This window comes from Puma concolor, chromosome E3 (genome assembly GCF_028749965.1).
Source record: "Puma concolor isolate L17-30 chromosome E3, mPumCon1.1.hap2, whole genome shotgun sequence".
NCBI lineage: Eukaryota > Metazoa > Chordata > Mammalia > Carnivora > Felidae > Puma > Puma concolor.
In genome coordinates, this window is record NC_141682.1 from 27,676,282 (window position 1) to 27,696,308 (window position 20,027).

Here is a 20,027-nt window from a genome sequence, read left to right on the forward strand (position 1 = left end):
ACTGTAATGTACAAGGCTGAAAATATCAGCTCAGTGAGGGCTAAGGTCTTTGTTCTGTTTCCTGAGTGCACTTGGAACACCTAGGTGTTCTAAGCACCTAGGACAGAGGATGGCACATAGTAAGTAGGTGGTCAATAGGTGTGTGTTGAATTGATGGATGTTGAATGGATGATCAGTAACCCACACAGGTAGCTGCCACGTAAAGAAAAGCCGCACAGTGGGAAGAGGGTTGTTCTGTTAAAATAACTCCGAACATGCCTGGATACCTGGCTTTTGGTCCCTCTACGGGGTTACAGCAAACTGTGCCTAGTTTGGGTTTGGGGTTTTCAGTAATACATATTGAACACCCACTTTGTATGGGATATGGACCAGTTGGGCATCCCGGATAAACGAGGTGAGTATTGTTCAAGGCCTCGTAAAGAACGGGGATGTTGGGGAAGGGGCCTCTCATGCAGGGTCAGAAATTAAACACACGAAAGTGAGCTCCGGGTGGCCTTGCCAAAGAAAAGGGAGGTAGATTATGTGCTCAGCACAGCCATGACATGAAGGCAAGGCTTATAACCCGTCCCTTTTATGCACACAGTGTGTCATGGGCCACTTCCAGCTGCAGAAGAAAGCCTGACCTTTGCAGAGGGGCTATAAAAAGACAGCCGAGCTCGCTCCTTGTCTCCCCACAACGTACCTTTAACAAAGGAAGAGAAGTGAAGGATCTCTTGTGTTCAAGTGAAATGTATGTGAAGTGACTTGGCGTTTTGTCAAGCTAATGGCCAGAGCACAGAGCGACAAACAAGATGCTGCTTTGGCTGGGATGGCCTCACGTGGCCCGGCGAGAGTCGGACAGTGGGGCTGCCAGCCGAGAGGGGCATCTTTTACGCCAGCTTTCCAGCACCATCAGACTGGGGCAGGAGACGGTTCTAGAAGATGCTCGAGAATTCCAGAGCCAGGAGTCTGAGATCACTGACAAAGCTAATTCTCAAAGACTTAGAAATCACATCTACATCTGCGAGGGGCTCAGATGGATAGGTTGAAGGGCGCCGTACCCTCCAGTGAGAGCATTCCAAGCGGCCAAGGACTAAAACATCCCAGAGGATGACAGTTGCTGAAGGTTCAGAGAAAGTGAGCAACCTGTTCGTTCTCCCCATCCCTTGCAGCCTAGGGATGGGATGCGGGAGGCTCGAGTCCGCAAGGATGACGAAAAGGCACGTGTTGTCAGACACCCTTGAAATAATTTCTTAAATTCCTAGAATATGCAACATTGTACTATCTCCATACACCTGGTTTATTTTTTCCCAGGGCTGGAACGGGTTGCTGCATTTCTGTGGTCGAGCTCAATACGTTGTTTCCCGGGACCATACTGAAGGAAATAGCAGTCTTTGAATATTAGTCACACCCAGGAGGTGGAAATTAGATAGAGGGAGGTGACAAGCAGATTGTCAGCTTCCATCTCACATTTAATCATGAGCCATGTGCCCGATGGAGTCAAGGGCAGATGGATGGCTTTCCTGCAATAAATGTTAATATGTAATTCTCCTATCCCCCCTTTTCCTCCCCCCTCCCCGTCCCCTGCCCCCCTATCTTTCTGCCAAGCCGTAGCACAGTCACCTCTGTCTAGCATTCCGTGGGGTCGGAAAAGTTCTCGCATCCTGGTGCAGGCCCTTGTTTTCTCCAAGCCTTTAGATTTCGCAAGCTGGTAAAATAGATTCAACAAATATTTATTTATTGAGCGATTCTTGTCCCAGGCGCTGAGGAGATAACAGAGCACAACACAGATAAAAACCCTGCCCACATTCCAGTGCCAGAGGGAAGTGATTTGGGACTCTGACCTAGGATTGCCCGCTTTTCACTTTGCTAAGTTAGGACTTAAGGAGAGAGACAGACCTCCTGTGATCGTCATTATTATCAATTTCTCCTTAGGAGAAGATGGTTTTTTTAACCTCCATCAGAGTGAAAGGGCATACTCTTATTATTTTTTTAAAAGCTTTTGTTAAAAAAAATTTTTTTTTAATGTCCATTTATTTTTGAGAGACAGAGATACAGAGTGTGAGTGGGGGGAGGGGCAGAGAGAGAGGGAAAGAGAATCCCAAGCAGGCTTTGCACTGTCAGCACAGAGCCCAGTGTGAGGCTCGATCTCACGAACTGTGAGATCATGACCTGAGTGGAAACCAAGAGTCGGACTCTTAACTGACTAAGCCACCCAGGTACCCCTAAAAGCCCTTAAGCAATCTCTACACCCAGTGTGGGGTTCGAACTTACAACCCTGAGATCAAAAGTCACATACTCCACTAAATGAGCCAGCCAGGCTCCCCAGGCATACTCTTAAAGGACAAATTTTTTTTCAATGATTTTATTAGAACCTTATTATATGCAAGTATAAGTTGTTGGGATTCAGCTACATAAACAAAACCGCTTTGGGTGTGGGAGAGAGCACTTTAAATAGTGTGGACAATTTTGCTCACTCCTTTACTTAAAGAGCTGGCGTCCCCCGGTCTGCCATTTTCCATGTCTTACAATGGCTCCCTCACCATGCTGAATGCTTAAAGATATGTATTATTTATACAACTTGGTCGATAACTCAAACCAACTCCTTCATCAGGTGCTCAACCGATGGTTTCAAAGTTGGAGAAACATCAGACTGTGAGGGTCAGCGAGAGACAGAATATCAGTTTCCAAGACAGCAACTTTCTAATAGATTTTGAAATGTATTTTCTTCTTTCAACATTATATTGAAAACAGTTTTCAAGCATACAGAGGAACCAAATGAATTGTGCAGAGGACGCCCACTACCGCCACTTAGATTCTACCGTGAATGTTTAACTCGACTTGCTTTCTCATGTCTGTTCGTTTATCCAGCCCCCTCTCCACCCATCATCCCAGCTCGTCTTCTTGGTACATTTCAAAGGCAGCGGCTGAAATCAGTACACATCACCCCTAAACACTTCACCATGCATTTCACTCCCTAGAATCCAATTTGTGTTTATGATTTTTTTTTTTTTGAGGTAAAACTGAGATACAGTGAAATGCACAAGTCTGAAGTGGACTATTCAATGAGTTTTGACAAATGTGTAATCCAAATCCCTGTGCTGATCTATCAAGGGTAATTTAAACGAAATGCAATTTTTCTTCTGCTATGTGATGACTTTGAAATGCCCCTACCCAGTGAGACGAGACTCCACTGTAAATTGAACCTTATGAAAAATTCTCTTCACATTCTCTTCACATTTTGCTTTTTTGCCCCAGACCCTGGAAAACATCCTCAGATATCCGTTTGGAAGCAATTGAGGCAGTTTGTGGGGTGGTTCAAGTTATCAGCATAAGAAGCATGGGTCTGAAGCCCAGCTTTTCCAGTTTCTGGCTCTATGAACTAGGGCAAAGTATGTAGTGTGCCTATATGCCTCAGTTTCCCCATCTACAAAATAGAGGTAAAGATAGAACCTCCCTCATAAGGTTGTTCTGTGTGAATGAGTTAAATGATATAACGGCCTTAATTAGAACATTGCCCACCAAGCAGCAGACATTCAGGACAGGCTGACCTGTATCACCACATTGGTAGCAGGAGACAGGGAAGGAGCTCTCGTAGCTGACTCATTGACTTTGTAGACAGTGGCTTTTGGAACTCAGTGATTTTATGGTCCTCTCCGTTCTGAGTCTCTCTGGCTGAGTTGGCCTTCCAGCCAGAAATTTAATGACTGTCAAAATTCTCACCATGACATCACCAGACAATGTCAGTGGGAAGTCTGTGTCCATAAAATGACTCAAACTAGAAGAGCTGGAGCAGGTGGGGGATCGGGTTCTTACTCTTTAATTGTGTTGGGTTTTAGTGTAAATCTCATGGCCTTGAATTTGATATTGCGCCATTTTATTGGCACCAAATTGCATTACAGACTCATTAGCTCTCTCTTGGCCCTTCATCTCTGCCGGACCAAAGCTTTCCTTTGACTGATGTTGGTTTCATTATTCAGGACTCTGAAACAAAGAGTGTCTTTGAAAATGGAGATCAGGGAAGGACACTTTCTGGTGGACAAGCTCTTTATCGATGTGGGGATACTTTGCTAGACTTCTGAAGGAAGACTCATTCATTGTTTCTTTCATTCAGTCAGCCATTCAACAATTACTAATTGAGTATGTGCAAGACAGTTATGGTCCCGTTTGCAAAAACTCTCACAATATATTTAAAAATACAAGCACTTATTTAGTAATCACACAAATAATGAATCACAATCAGGATAGAACTCATCTCACAGCAGCCCTTGGAGCAGATCCTATTGGTTGCCTGCTATGGCAAAGGCTGATAATTGTCCCCTGATATTTATTTCCTTTCTTTTTTGTAGTCACAAAACACTTATTTTTAGCAGGATACATGCTATCTAGGGTAATGACTACATTTCCCAGCCTCCTTTGCTGTTCTATGTGAGAAGTAAGGGAGATGGTTCATTTTCAGAAATACCAAATAAAAGCTGTGCTGTCTAGTTAACAATAGGTTTACCACCTACCGGAAATATATGAGTCCTCCACCCACCCACAATGGAGTCCCAAACTCTTACACACTTCACTTCCTGGTTCTTTTTCCCCCTTTCCATTTCGCGGGCTTATTTTCATGGGCTTTGCGATGAGCTTGAGCCAAAGAACAAAGGAGGGACTGAAAGTCTCTGTGTGTTGTCAGGAAATATACATTTGTTTCAATCAGACTACTTTTTGCCTTACACGGGCATAGGCGACATTTGGGGTAAGGCTGTAACCTCTGTGGTACTCAGCCAATGAGGAATCAGGGGAGGGACTTGCACCCTAAGAGATAAATTGTCTGCTGTAACTGCCCTGAGTGCACCTGTCCATCTGACACCCGCTCTTGCAAGACCATTGATTAAAGCCTCACTTCACTGTGTTCCGAGGCCCCACGTCCCTCCTTTGATTGGGTCAGTGGCCTTATTTCTCACATTCTATAAGGCCGTGTATGATTCTAGGACCAATTCCAATGTATGGAAGGGGGTTCTCTCATATCACCAAGCAATTGTCCAAAACTAGCTCGGTGTCCAACAACTCAACTCAATTCTGACATTATGTACCTGGAGACAGTCAGATTCCAGTCCCAAAAGAGGTCCCATTACCACCTCACTTTGGGTGCCATTTGCAAGACTAGGTTGTCACCTGTGCTTCTGCTATGAACTGGAATGCCTCCCCACCTCATGCCATGACCAGCCCTGCATCAGGGTTACGAGGACGAGGCACACTCACGTGATCTGAGACCCCAGTGGGGATTATTCTAAGGACCAAAAGAAATGAGGCCAGAGCCTCTCACTCAAATAGGAATGAGGTCTGGAATGTCATCCAGGCACACGGTGGCTGTAGTGTCCCAACATCAATCATTCTTGGACACCCACCATTCTTGGATCAACTTCTTATTCTCCCTGCTTCTTCCTACCCTCCCCTGACCTGCCATGGTATCTATTTTCTCAAGGTCTTTGCATATTTTTTTTCTTTAAGTTTATTTATTTATTGAGAGAGAACAAGTGGGGAAAGGGCGGAGGGGTGGGGACAGAGGATCTGAAGCAGGTTCCGTGCCAACATCAGAGAGTTTGATGTGGGGCTCAAACTCACACCATGAGATCGTGAGATCATGACCTGAGTCGAAGTTGGACACTCAGCTGACTGAGACACCCAGGTGCCACAAGTTCTTTGCATATTCTGTGACTTCTGCTTAATTCTGAATCCCGGTTCATCATGACTTATGCGTCTCATTCAGAATCCCTATGGGAAAAGATAGGTTTGGGGCATTTGGTCACCACCTAGTACTGGGTGGCATTGTTGCAAAGCTGTGGGGCAGACTCCCTTGTTCCTGGCTGCCCTGGTCCAGTCACTTGAGAGTGAATATTTAGAAACAGACATTGCTGTGACATCCAAAGAAGTGTGATTGATGAATTTGTCTCTCTGAAGAGGATAGACCAGCATGGGTGTTCTGAGCTGTATATGACATGAGCTGTGTGATAGTCGTGCGTACGAGAACCAATAGGAAATTTTTAAAGAAATGGTAATAGATCATTTATCATATATGGTTTGAGAGGCCCTGAGAAAGCTGCAGGAAAGGACTGTGACCCCAACTTCCAGAAGATTCCTCAGCCACACAGCAGAACTGGGCCATCATGGGAGCTGCTGCCTCAGCCTCCACCGGAGAGCTGCCTATGGAATCAAGGCCCAGCTGTGGGTCGCAGAACCACCCCACCTTTGCCACCAGCCATATTACCAAAGCAGGTGTCTTGGGCGGATTCTGTCCCTGGGCCAGAGAATCCAAGAATGTGTCTGGGTTTCCAGTCCCAGATGCAGAAGAAGGGCTGCTGGAGAAGGCTGGAATGGATGGCCAATGAATGCCACCGTGTCCATTCACAAACTCCAGGCTCTTTTTTTTTTTTTTGAACATTTATTCATTTTTTGAGAGACAGAGAGACAGAGCACGACTGGGGCAGGGGCAGAGAGAGAGGGAAACACAGAATCCAAAGCAGGCTCCAGGGTCTGAGCTGCCAGCACAGAGCCTGATACAGGGCTTGAACTCATGGGGACTGTGAGATCTTGACCTGAGCCGAAGTCAGACGCCTAACTGACTGAGCCACCCACGTGCCCCCACAAACTCCAGACTCTCGTGACAACAAGCCTGATGTCCTGCTCCCCACAACTGTCACATGCCCCTCAACCTCCGTGCATTTGCACATTCTGTTGCCATTACCTGAAATGGACTCCCCGCATTCCTGCTACCCAAAATCTTCTTCATTCATTCAACCCTTGCTGGGGACACCAAGTTGAATATGGCCAAGTCCCTGCTTCCAAGAACCTCATCACCTGGTTAGGGAGATAGAAATGTAAATTAACCTGCCTTTCCAGAATGCTCCCTTTCTGTGCTGTAAAACACTTTACACTGTGAAAGGGAGTCAAGGACCAGGTTTAAGCACTCAGCTCTGGGGTCAGATTTGCCAGCTGTGTGACTTGGGAGAAGTTGCTTACCCTCTCTTAGCCTCACTTTCCCCATGTGTGGAATGGCCTTAATAACAGAGCCTGCCTCACTGGGCTCTTTCTGACTATTTCAGGAGATGTTGCATGGGCAGGACTGCGTCCAGGAGGCACATGACATCTATCAAACGCAATGTCCTTTCCCATCCTTCAAAGCCTCATCATATGTCTCATCCCAGTCCTCATGAGCCTTCCCCAAGCCTCCTGTGAGAAATGAGTCACCTCAACCCTCTCTCTTCCTGTTACTAGCATTTTCCTCCACGGGACACACCTCTGGGATATCAGAAATGCTGGGAGGACTGTGTGTATATATTTGCTGACCTCTTAAAAAAATTAAAAAAAAAAAAACAAAACAGGAGTGGCCTTAGTCAAATATTAAACAATAAAGCCTATTTTTAAATTTAATTTAATTAAAATTTTTTTTAAGGTTTATTTATTTTTGAGAGAGAGATAGAGTGCAAGCGGGGGAGGGGCAGAGAGAGAGGAAGACACAGAATCCAAAGCGGGCTCCAGGCTCCGAGCCGTCAGCACAGAGCCCCACACAGGGCTCGAACTCAGGAACAGTGAGATCATGAGCTGAGCCCAAGTTGGACACCTAAATGACTGAGCCACCCAGGCGTGCCCCCTTTTGTTTTTTTTTTTTTAATTTTTAAATGTTTATTTATTTTTGAGAGAGAGACAGGACTGTTTTTAATGAAATAAGAATCAAAAGTCAGTGAAAAAGTGGCAGTTTTCTGAACCCTCCCATGCAGTGCGTCTGGCGTTTCAGTCCCTGAGCTTGGAGCCCCAGGATGTTTTTCTTCACCTTCCCCTCTGCCTGGCACAAGGTGAGAACCCATGGAGGTGTGTAATAAATTAATAATAAATGAATTTGTGTTTGTTCTGACACATACAGCAGATTTTCCAAGGGCGAAGTTCTGAGGCTTGTACCTTGTACTCTTTGGAGGAAATGAGCTATGGAAACCGATTATCGGCTGGAAAAACAGTAAGAGCGAAGCATCATTTACTCCGTGTAGTGGGGTGAATCGTGGCCCACTGTGAGATCATCGAAAACAGGTATATATTGGTCTCTGAGCCTGGTTCTTGGCACAGAGCTCCTTAACCCTCGTAATTTCCTAGGTGATAAGAGCGCTAAGAGTATCTTTTGCTCTAATGAGATGACTGGGGCGGGGGCTCCTGGATGGCTCCAGGATTGGGGGCGGTCACCAGAGAGACCAAGCCATGATTAGAAGCTTGGAATTTTCAGCACCCCTGCCACTTCTTTTCTTTTTTAATTTTTTTTATGTTTGTTTATTTTTGAGAGAGAGAGACAAGGTATGGGTGGGGAGGGGCAGAGAGAGGGGGAGACACAGACTCTGAAGCAAGCTCCAGGCAACACAGAGCCTGATGCGGGGCTCGAACTCACAAACCGTGCGATCATGACCTGAGCTGAAGTCGGCCGCTTAACCGACTGAGCCACACAAACGCCACTCTGTTAATATTCCTCCCATTTCATAGATTAGAGGGGAGATAGAAGCAAAGTGAGATAAAGAGGTTTATACCAAAATGGTGGCCACTTTGCTGTCTCTGCATGCCTGAGCCTCCCCCTTCTTCCTGAGAAGTGCTGGGACTTTCCTTGAGGGGTACCCCTCCTACAGTCCCCGTGGGTTAGGCAGGGCTTACCCCACCTCCAACTGTAGTAGTCAGTGGGGGCCACATGTACCATAGACTGGATGGTTCAACCAACAGAAATGTATTTTCCCATAGTTCTGGAGGCTAGAGAGTCCAAGATCAAGGCACTCAGGGTTCGGTTTCTGGTGCAAGCTCTTCTCCTGGCCTGGCCTACAGGTGGTCACCGTCTTGCTGTGTCCTCACAAGGCCTTTCTTTGGTGTGCATGTGCATGGAGAGAGACCCCTATGTTTTCTTATCATGACACCAGCCCTATTGGATTAGGGCTCACCCTTACAACCTCATTTCATCTTAATTACCACTGAAAAGCCATTTCCAAATACACTCACATTAGGGGTTAGGGCTTCAGTATATGAATTTTGAGGGGACACAATTTAGTCTATAGAACCAGCCCAGACCAGGTTTATCAGTGCATTCTCTAACTTAGTCACTTTTATTTATTTATTTAAAAAAAATTTTTTTTTAATGTTTATTTATTTTTGAGACAGAGAGAGACAGAGCATGAACGGGGGAGGGGCAGAGAGAGAGGGAGACACAGAATCTGAAGCAGGCTCCAGGCTCTGAGAAATCAGCACAGAGCCCGACGCGGGGCTGGAACTCACGGACCGCGAGATCATAACCTGAGCTGAAGTCGGACGCTTAACCGACTGAGCCACCCAGGCGCCCCTTATTTATTTTTTTAAAATTGTTTTTGGGGAGGTGTCTGGGTGGCTCAGTCGGTTAAGCATCCGACTCTTGATTTCAGCTCAGGTCATGATCCCACGGTTTGGGAGTTCGAGCCCTGCATCTGGCTCTGAGCTGATGGTGTGGAGTCTGCTTGGGATTCTTTGTCTCCCTCTCTCTCTGCCCCTCCCCTGCTCACTCTCTCTCTCTCTCAAAATAAATAAATAAACATTTAAAAATAAATAGGCACCTGGGTGGCTCATTTGGTTAAGCATCAGACTTCAGCTCAGGTCATGATCTCACGGTTCCTGAGTTTGAGGCCCATATCCGGCTCTCTGCTGTCAGTGTGGAATCAGCTTTGAAAACTCTGTCCCCCTCTCTCTGCCTCTCCTCTGCATGTGTGCGTTTGTGCTGTCTCCATAAGCATTAAAATTCTTTTTAAATAAGAATAAAAATAAATAAAATTTTAAATGTTTTTTAAATTTATTTTTGAGAGAGAGAGAGAGAGCACACGAGTTGGGGAGGGGCATAGAGAGAGAAGGAGACATGGAATCCAAAGCAGGCTCCAGGCTCCCAGCTGTCAGCACAGAGCCCAATGCAGGGGCCCGAACTGAACCGCGAGATCATGACCTGATCCGAAGCCAGACACTTAATCGACTGAGCCACCCAGGCGTCCCATACATACATACATATATATATATATATATATATATATATTTTTTTTTTTTTAATAAATTCAACCCTCAATGTGGGGCTTGAACTCGGGATTCCAAGATCAAGAATCGCATGGTCTACCAACTGAGCCAGCCAGGCACTCCTAACATGGTCACTTTTAGCATATATCTCAAGTCTATCTCTAGGCATGGCCTTTGCTACAATTTCCAGGCAAGCACAGTTCTCTCTTCCTCTACGACGAGTTTAATGTGAAGATAATGTGAGGGGAGAGCCACTGCAGGAGATGGAGGAGGCCTGGCAGAGAGTGCCCCAGCTTAGAAAAAAGCAGAGTCAAGAATAGGATGGAGAGTGTCTGGATCGAACTGTACTGAAGCAGGATCTCCTGGGTATCTCACTTAACATGACACAATAAGTTATTTTTGTAATTTTATTTTTTTACTTTACATCCAAGTTAGTTAGCATATAGTGCAACAACGATTTCAGTAGATTCCTTAGTGCCCCTTACCCATTTAGCCCATCCCCCCTCCTACAGCCCCTCCCGTAACCCTCAGTTTGTTCTCCATATTTAAGAGTCTCTTCTGTTTTGTCCCCCTCCCTGTTTTTATATTACTTTTGCTTCCCTTCCCTTATGTTCATCTGTTTTGTCTCTTAAAGTCCTCATATGACTAAAATCATATATTTGTCTTTGGCTGACTAATTTCGTTTAGCATAATACCCTCCAGTTCCATCCACGTAGTTGCAAATGGCAAGATTTCATTCTTTTTTGATTGCTGAGTAATACTCCATTGTATATATATATACCACATCTTTATCCATTCATCCATCGATGGACATTTGGTCTCTTTCCATGCTTTGGCTATTGTGGATAGTGCTGCTATAAACACACAAGAAGTTATTTTTTAGCTATGTTTCTGTCACTCGCAGCCCAAAGAACCCAGACTAATAGACGAGGGTCCAGTGGCTAAGAGTAGTAGAGATGGGATCTGAAAGCAGGTCTCCTCAGCTCTAAGAGGCTCAATCCAGGATTTCCTGAGAAGCATCTTGGTGCTTAATTCAGGAGCCATCCTCTTTGTGCTGAGTCCCAGATGGCAGCTGAGTTCTGACATTTTTAAAGCATTCCACCTTTGCTCTCTTTAAATGGTGTTGGGAGCAGGGAAGGTGCAACTAACATAAGTAAATAAAGATAATGATTTAAATAAATCCAGGTTAGCCAAAGAAATCCCGATTATTTCAGGGAGTGCTCCCCGTTATGAAACAAAACAAAGCTTCTCAGGGACCGAGGCCCCAGTGTATGTCCCGACAACACAGACAACTCCCAGTAAGTAGGTGGAGAAGGGGCTTCTTGGTCAACCTCCTGGAGTCTTGCCCCCTGGCTTCTCTGGAGCTGGATGCTGGTGTTCAAGGCACAGCTCTGCTAAAGCTCTGTGACCCTGGGCAAGGGGCTGAACCTGCCTGTGTATCAATTTCCTCCTCTGAACAATGGGGAGAATCATAGCGGACGTTTCACAGCATTGACAGGAGGCGGGAGCGTGTGTAAAAGGATTAGCCCAATACCGGCCCACAGTAAGTCTTCTGTAAAAGCTGCTATTGTGATTCCCAAGGCTGGCTCCTCCTCGTTCAGATCTCAGACCAAATGTCAGCCGACGGCGAGAGCTTCCATCTTCTAGAGGGCAACCCCCCGCCCCCGCCCTTCTCACTCCGTCGCGCAGTGTTATTTCCTTCAGAGCATTTTCTGCTATGGAATCCTTTCTCTTTTGGTTTCCTTTTTTAAGAAAGGCTGTAGGCGTTACGAAGGGCAGGGACCTTGTCGATTGCTATTGCCCCAGCTCCTGGCCTACTGCCTGGCACGTAGTAGGTACTCAGTAAATATTGGTTGAATAAGGGACTGCAGCACAGTGGCAGCGGCCGCTTCCGTGCCCAAGCCTGCCACGCCACCAGCGCCACGACTTGCTTGGCTGGGGGGTGGGGAGGCACACCCTGGGTGTGAGTCCTTTTCTCCTCCTTTTCAACTTCCCAGTGTAACTTTATGTGAGCACAACTCCAGAAGCTCCCAGGACAAGGCCACCGCCCCGGAATCAGGGCCTTCCCAGTTCTGCCTTCGGGGAGGGTGGCCCGCGGGAAGCCAGTTACGAGCGCCTCCTGAAGTCCCTCCCGCCGCCCCGCGTCGCTCTAAGGCGGAGGCCGGGGAGGGGGCCGCGCCGCCCGCCCGCTCTGCGCTCGGCTCCAGACTTCGGCATTTCCTCCCCGCTAGCTGGCGCGGACTCGCCTCCCCTCGGAAGAGGAAACTCCTGGGGCCGAGTAACGGGAACAAGAGCGGAGGAGAGCGGGCACGAGCGCGGAGGGGGAGCCCGGGAGTGCCGCCCAGGGTAGGAGGCGAGCCGGGCCGGGTCGGAAGCTGGCCGCGGGCGGCGCGCCGGGCGGGGCGGGGAGGGCCGCCGGGCGGGACGGAGCTCGCAGCCGGCGCAGGGCGCGGCCCGGGGCCCGGGAGCGCAGGGCGGGCCGCAGCTGGAAGGAAAACTTGAGCTGGGAGAGGAGGCCGAGCTGGAGGGCGCCTTCCCCGGACCCTGCGAGGGGGGAGCCGCCGCGGAGGCGAAGGAGACCGGGACCGCGGGGCTGCCGGGGCGCTGCCCGCATGCTGGGCCGGGGGCGCCGCCGGGGCTCGCGCCCTGGGCTGCAGGGCCGCCGCTGTCCCGGGCGCCCGGTATGTCGGTGCACTACACCCTCAATCTGCGCGTCTTTTGGCCCCTGGTGACCGGCCTGTGCACTGCCCTCGTGTGCCTCTACCATGTCCTCCGGGGAAGAGGGGACGACCGGGCTGAGCCCCCCGACGGTGCGGACGGCGGCTTCCCGCTGCTCAAGGTGGCCGTCCTGCTCCTCCTTGGCTACATCCTCCTGCGCTGTCGCCACGCCGTCCGGCAGCGCTTCCTGCCAGGGTCTCCCCGCCTGGGGAGACACTCCACCTTCTCTCCTAGACACTTCCGAGAGCCGAGCCTTGGCATCTTGCTGGAGAGTTACTACGAGCACGAGGTGCGCCTCTCTCCGCACGTGCTGGGCCACAGCAAGGCGCACGTGAGCCGGATCGTGGGCGAGCTGGTGCGGGCTGGCCGCGCCCGGGGGTCCCCGGGCCCCATCGCCGGCGGGGCGCTGGCGTTGGCCTTCCGCGGAGACTTCATCCAGGTGGGCAGCGCCTACGAGCAGCATAAAATCCGGCGGCCCGACGGCTTCGACGTGCTGGTGCCACTGCGCCTCCCGCCGCTGGTGGCGCTGGAGCCTCGGAGCCTGGGCGCCGAGCCCGCGCTGGCCCCAGCCTTCCACGGCTGTTTCGTGTGCGCGCTCAGGGCGCCGCCGGGGGCCTCCGGGGGCCACTGGCTCCGGGACTGCAAACCCTTTGCCGACGGCTTCTGCGTGGACGTGCTCGGGCGGCGTCACCTCTCCGCCACTATGGTGCTTCGCTGGTTCCAGTCGCACCTGCAGCGTTCCCTGGCCACCGTGCGCTACAGCCTGGAGGGGCGTTGTCGGGTCAGCCTGACCCCCGGCGGCCTGGAGCAGCCTCCTACCCTGCACATCCTGCCGTGCCGCACGGATTACGGCTGCTGCCGCCTTTCCATGGCAGTGCGTCTCATCCCCGCTGTGCATTTGGGCGATGGCGTTTTCCTCGTGGCACCACCGCCGCCACCCTCACCTGTCGGGCCCCTGTCAGAGCTCCCGGGAGGCCTGCGCACGGATGCACTGTGGGGTGTGAATACAGCGCGTCAGGAGCAGAAGCTGCTGAGCTGGCTGCAGGAACGGGCCCCTCCAGGTGCCTGCTACCTCAAGTGTCTGCAGTTGCTTAAAGCTCTGCGAGACCTGGGCGCCCGCGGGCTGGACCCGGCGGCCGCCACCCAGTGGGGACGCATTCTGTCCTCGTACATGCTCAAGACAGTGCTGCTGGCGGTGCTGCTGCGTGAGGGGGCTCCGGTTCAAGGCTGGGACGAGGCACACCTGGGTGAGCGGTTGGAAGAATTAGTGCAGTTCCTTAGGGACTGCCTGCTGCGACGCCATACGCTCTTCCACTGCGTCCTGGGCCCTGGTGGGGCCGCTGCCGAGGTGGGCCCACTGCCCAAGGTTCTGCGTGAAGCTGCCCCGGTTGACCTCCTGGCCGCGTTCGACAGACATGCCCGGGAACTCGCGGCTGCGAGGTTGCTGTCCACGTGGCGAAGGCTGCCCCAGCTTCTCCGGGTCTATGGGGGTCCTCGCTACCTTGCCAGGTGCCCCCCACCCCGGAGTCAGCGCACCCAGGGCTTCCCTGAAGATGAACCATAAACCTTGACAGCGCCTCCACCTGGCCAAAAGCTCCTAAAGCCTCCCCCCCCCCCCCCCCATGGGGGTGGGGATGGCAACGAAGCCAGTTTATCGCAAGGAAATGAGCTGCCACAGGTGTTGGAAAATTCGGAAGGTGACATTTGGTGACTTATTATGTCACCCCTGGCTCCAAAGCCAGTATAGTTATGGCATCTTTTTCACACCCACCAGCGTGTCCGGAGCAAGCTACAGAAAGACATCCAACCCCAGCAGCTAAGAGTTGGTCCAAATGTTGATTTGTGTGAAATGATTCTGTAGAAGGATCCAGCTTTTAGGGAAGTCCAGTAAAGGAAGCAAGAAATAGCTGCAGAGAAAGTTTCCGCTGTCGTTTTTTGAGACACAGATCTCTGGCCCCCAGATTTAAAGAAGCTAATGTTTTTTTGATATAACTACTTGCTAGGTCCTGGATTCCTGATGGTCTTCCTAAAAATCGGAATCTTTACAACTGGAATTGAAGTTCTATTCTAGGGGCTAATGTTCTGAGGAACACAGGTTCCACCGCTCAAATTAATATTCATGTATTTTTTAAATGGTGCAATCACGGGTGTCTCACAGGATTGCAAAGAATGAAGTCACATATGTTGAGAGAGAGGTCGTCTAGAGTTGGTTAGAGAAACTCCCAGAGCAAACAGCACTGTATTTTGATCAGACCTTTCATTTTGTGCTAATGGCCAGTGCCAAGTTGTTGCATCTGAAAGGGAGACCAGTTCCATTTGTCATTAAGAAATGTGCAGTCTTAAAAAGCAGGCTTGCTTAACATCCCTGCAGGCATACAATGGGGTGAGTACCAGTCAACACCCATTCATGGAGAGCCTACCGCGAGCCAGGCACAGTGCAGAGTAGCAAAGGATCCATGTTTAGCACGACGCTGGTGAGGACGTAGAAACGTGTTGGGTTTTGAGGAAGATATAGTTCGATCTTCGCATATGAAGATGACTCACCATAGCTTGCTGCTGGCTAGAGACAGAAACATGTTGGTTGGTTTGTTTGTTTGTTTGTTTGTTTTCAGCCTTTTTAACACACTCCTCTGCCCGGTGATTTCTTTCCGAGTGTCATGAGATGACGAAGAGGCAATGCGGGCTGTAGTGCCTAGGATGTGGTCAGCTCTCTCAGTCAGTGCTCGGCGATGGTTAGGGTTAGAAAGTTCCTCTCCCATTGCCGCCCCCCCCCCCCCCCCCCCCCGCAGCCTTTAAGTAAGTGGTCCTAAGGCCAACTTGAGGAGTAGTTGATTCAGCCCAGGTCTTGCAGGGCCTTTCGTAAAGAATTCAGTATCCTGGGTTCTGGGCTCCCTGACTGATCAGCCGAGGAGAGTAAGTGAGGGGGAGGTGAGGGGAGTCCTTGTCAGGAGTCTGCTGTTGTTTCTCTTTGGACATAAATGTCCCCAACTCGGCTGAGGTGTCAGTAAGTCCACCATCCGCTCGCTTGCCGAATAGAAAATGTAACCAGTCCCACCCAGTGCTAGACTTGGGGACTTTTATTTATTATTTTTTTTGACAAAGACATGTACTTCCTTAGATTCTTAAAGGTAAAACTTGGAAGACAGAAGGAGCCATCTAAATGGGGCCATTGTTCAACTTCTGAGTTGTTTTGAGGGAATTCTTTAAACTTGCTTGAGGGGACCTACTTGGCCACTGCAGGAAGTCATTGTGAATAAATGGTTGGCAGGGTATCCTCGTGGGAGCTGAGGAGATGACTTCTGTCCTATGTCACTTTGGACTGTAAGAGAAATAGTTGCAAATGTTGCGCCTTCTCTTTGAGGTTGTTCTGGGGACAGTTCCTCTTGATGACACAAAGGTCATTCCCAGCTTTGGAGGTCAGTGTTAGGTCATAAGGTACTGCATTTAGTAAAGGGATCCGTCTACCAACTTCCTGCGAAGATATAAACTGCACAGTGTTTCTTAAACTTACTTTTTAAAATAGATGCCAAGAGTACGTAGATCTTTATAAATATATATATATATATTTATAATGTTTCCATATCAGCCCCAATTCCCCCCGTAGTCATTAAGTCTACTGAAGTGGGGAACAGCAAGGCTATTGGAGGGATTATAAAGCTTTAAAAACTGAATTTTTCAGATGTTTCTAGCTGAGTCAATAGGTTCCTTTTTTTATTTTTATTTTTTAAATCATACTAGTCTTTTGAAGTGTAAATCTGGTAACATTCTGTTCTTGTAGTGTTTGTGTTATTTTTTTTCTTCAGGTTAATTACCCAAAGCCTCATGCATCCTCAAGATTTTTAAATTTTATTCTTATTTTTTAATTAATGGGGCATTGTGTTTGTGAATTTTTAAAATATTAATGTTTTATTTAAGTGCCATGCTGAGCAGTTGTTCTCTGCACATGGTAACCAAAAGTTAGAGATGTCGATCAATTTTGATCAATGTTTAGTGATCCCAAACATGTACTGTGTACAAATGAAATAATATGGCATATTAGCCAGGTGTGATGGTTGCCTGAGGCACTTAAATTAAGCTCAATTCTGTATTTTATCAGGGCTCTGTCATGTCCTTGATCTGAAATGTACATACACATTTTTGGTGTATACTTGGTACTAGAGATTCATTTATGCAAATATTCTTATTCGAGAAGCCTCACAATTGCTCATGTTAAAGAAAAAAGATGAATTGTCCAGTCAGTGCCCAAAGAAAAAGTTTTAGGGAAGATGACTCAGCTGTTTTGCCCAAAGACACCCTTCAGTAACTCCCACTGACCAGTCTTGGGAGCCGTCCCGGAAGGCTCATGCGCTGAGAGAAGGAGATGTTTTTTGCAAAAAGGAAATGGAAGCTGAAAGAAGGGAGAATGGAAGCATGGAGGGGAGGGAGAAATCTGAAGAATTCAGGAAGGAGGCCTTAAGAGAGAAGTGAAGGAAGAGACGGGAGAAGGGCAGACGGTGTGGAAATCACATGGGGGTGCAAGAGGTTTGGGTAGGAAACACATTTTTAGGTATGTGCTATTTCAAACCAGGGGTCGCAAACTCAGCAGCCTGCAGAAGTAAGGCAGGGAGATGAATATGGGAAGGGGTGGGTGGGTGGTGGGGACTGTGCCCATCTTAAGTGGGGCAGCCAACGTTCAGCTCTGCTGGGAAAAGGGTAGGGAGAGGCCGGAAATCAGGATTTTTTTTCAAGTGGAACTTTCTCATTTTTAAACAAAATAATTTTAAAATGTTCCAAACACCATGTGGGCCGAACAGAACATTTGCTGGAGCCTGGGGGCCACCAGTTTGCGGCCCCTGCCTTACACAGTATGTATAAGGTTATATTTATTGTTATGGAGATAATGTTGTTATACATTGTTGGGGTTGTGATACTTCAAGTTCTTTTTATCTCTCAGAGCTAAGCTTTATTGTAGAAACAAACCAAAAAAAAAAAAAAAAAATTAACATGGCCACAGATAACACTTAACTCATAATTCCCAGGAGGACCCTCGATCCTGGAGTTGTTCATTCCCAGTCACATCCTCCAATCAAACCGCTGGGGGCCAGTTCTTGGCATTTCCTTCCTGGTGAGTTGGGGCTAAACTCCTTGGCTCAGTTGGAGTTCGCAGATGAGTAATCAGGAAGGATTGCAGAAGAACTTGTTTCCTTTTTATTTGTATTTTGTTCTTATTTTTAAGTGAGTTTTTAGTAGGATCCCATACTGTGCCTTAGCAAGGATGGTTGGTGGCCGTGGACAACAGAAATCCAGTGCTGGGTTTTCAAGCTCCTACTGCCAAAGAATACCGTTCTGATCAGATGTTTCTACCCCTTTCTGACTTGGGATGGGATGTCCCACCAAAACGGACATCCTAGGATTTGGAAGGAATTAACCTAACATGCTTCCAAAGTATCTCTTTTAACCTCATGGAGTAAGTCACTCTTTCTGTAAAATGTGGCTTTTGATCTTGGTGAAGACTTAACTTATCTCTACCTACAGGGAGGAAGGCTATGACTTCCTTCCCCAGTAGTGGGGAAGATGAACCTCATTAACATTTCCAGTGACCCTAGAGAGGGGGGAAAAATGTTCAGTGTTATCATCTTGGTGTTCGTTAATTTTTTTTTTTTAATCGTACATCTGTTACTTAGACACTACTGTTTGTTTCCATTTATACCTACATAGCACATGATTTGGTGGAAATTTAGCAAGTATAAGTTGGGAGAGGGTGAAGATAATATGCAATCATCTATACAGAGAGAATAGACTGAAAAAATTATATATAATCTGGTTTTTGAAGTATCAAAGATATTCAGGAATATTTTTAGCACCTTTTGCTTTAAAAAAAAATGTGCCTTGATTCAGTGACTTGACTTTAAAACATTCCTCTTATTTTATTGTTATTTTAAATGTGTATTCTGACCCCCAGCTATATATTATGATGTAGCCCATTGGCTGCAGTCATGGTGTATGGTTTGTTCCAGTAACAGAGACCAAAGAGTTAATCAAATATGATTCCGCTGCTACAGTTGTGTGATTCAAAGGAGTTTTCAATCACACCAAATTTCCATGGCCCAGGCAGTTGAGGCCAGCCATTTGTCTTCTATTTCAGGTTGGAGTAAATTTGCACTTTTAATCTTTTGGGTCATCTGGGGGGCCTTGTTCTTTTATACTTGGCTTTGTTAATAAAGGAACTTGTAGAAAACCCTGGACTGAGTGTCTGATTTGGGGAGGGCTCTCCTCTTCCCTTGGGAAGGGCATCCCATGGATGCACTGGCTTATGATTCCTTACACAAAGCTCACTTGACTTCCACCTCTGGGTGTCTGGGAGTCTTTTCCCACCCAGCAAAGCTAGAACAATTGTTCCTCTAGAACTGGCACCATACACAGGTGGGAAAAGATGTTAGTTCATAGCTCTGAAGGTGTGCAGCCTGGGGTCCTGCCTTCAAGTCTTCTTTCTCACCTAGAACCTTCTGCCCGGCTCCCCCACACACTCCCTAACACAGTTCAAGTCTTGGCCTGTGGCTAATTTATCGCTCAAGAATTTTGCTCAGAAATCTCTTAGGCCCCTGGGCCCTCTCCAAGTAGTAAACGTTTGCTAATAATGAAAAACCACCGGGCTTAGTGAAAGATGGAATCTTGGGGACGATGTAAGACTCCACAAAGCCTTGGAGCCAAGTGAAAGCTTAGAGAAACCTGCAGCCACAGGCTGATTAAACAGTAGTTGTGTAGGATACTTGCCCAGGGCAGAGGCGGTGGGTGTGTTTCATTCAGTTTTCAACAAGTAGTTATTGAGTCTTTACTGTCCCCAGTGTTGAGGACACGTGTAGAAATGACCGAGGCAGACGGGGTCTCTCTCTTAGGAACTCACACACTAATTGTGAGAAGTTGGCAACTCAGTCGTTTCCATGCAGTGTGGTGGTTGGCGATGAGGAAGGGCTATGGAAACACAGAAGAGGGGCACCTTGTGCAGTTCAGGAGGTTCGGGAGAGCTGCTCGGAAGAAGTGGAGTCTAATGTGAGATCTAGAGGTAGGCAGGAATTCGCTAAGTGGAGGGAATTGGGTAGCAGAGGAATGTATCAAGAACAGAGATGAGTGGGGAATTTCACTTTGGCTGGAAAGTGGGGGTGGGAGGGAAGAGGCTCCAGTAGCAAAGGATGGGGGCGGGGGGAGACAGGCAGGCGCCAGGAGACGGGGGTCCTAAAGACAGGGCTTCCCAAACCGGAGTGTGCAAATCACCAGGGAGACTGGTTAAATGCAGATTCTAACTCGGCAAG

At 48.2% G+C, this 20,027-nt stretch overlaps 1 protein-coding gene across 1 annotated transcript; it reads left to right on the plus strand.

Moving 5' to 3' along the window:
* The first annotated feature begins 12,003 nt into the window (after positions 1-12,003).
* On the plus strand, positions 12,004-18,955 carry ITPRIPL2 (ITPRIP like 2). Its single transcript, XM_086692956.1, has one exon. The coding sequence runs from the start codon at positions 12,704-12,706 to the stop codon at positions 14,300-14,302; it is 1,599 nt and encodes a 532-aa protein (XP_086549082.1). The 5' UTR covers positions 12,004-12,703; the 3' UTR covers positions 14,303-18,955.
* The last annotated feature ends 1,072 nt before the right edge of the window (positions 18,956-20,027 follow it).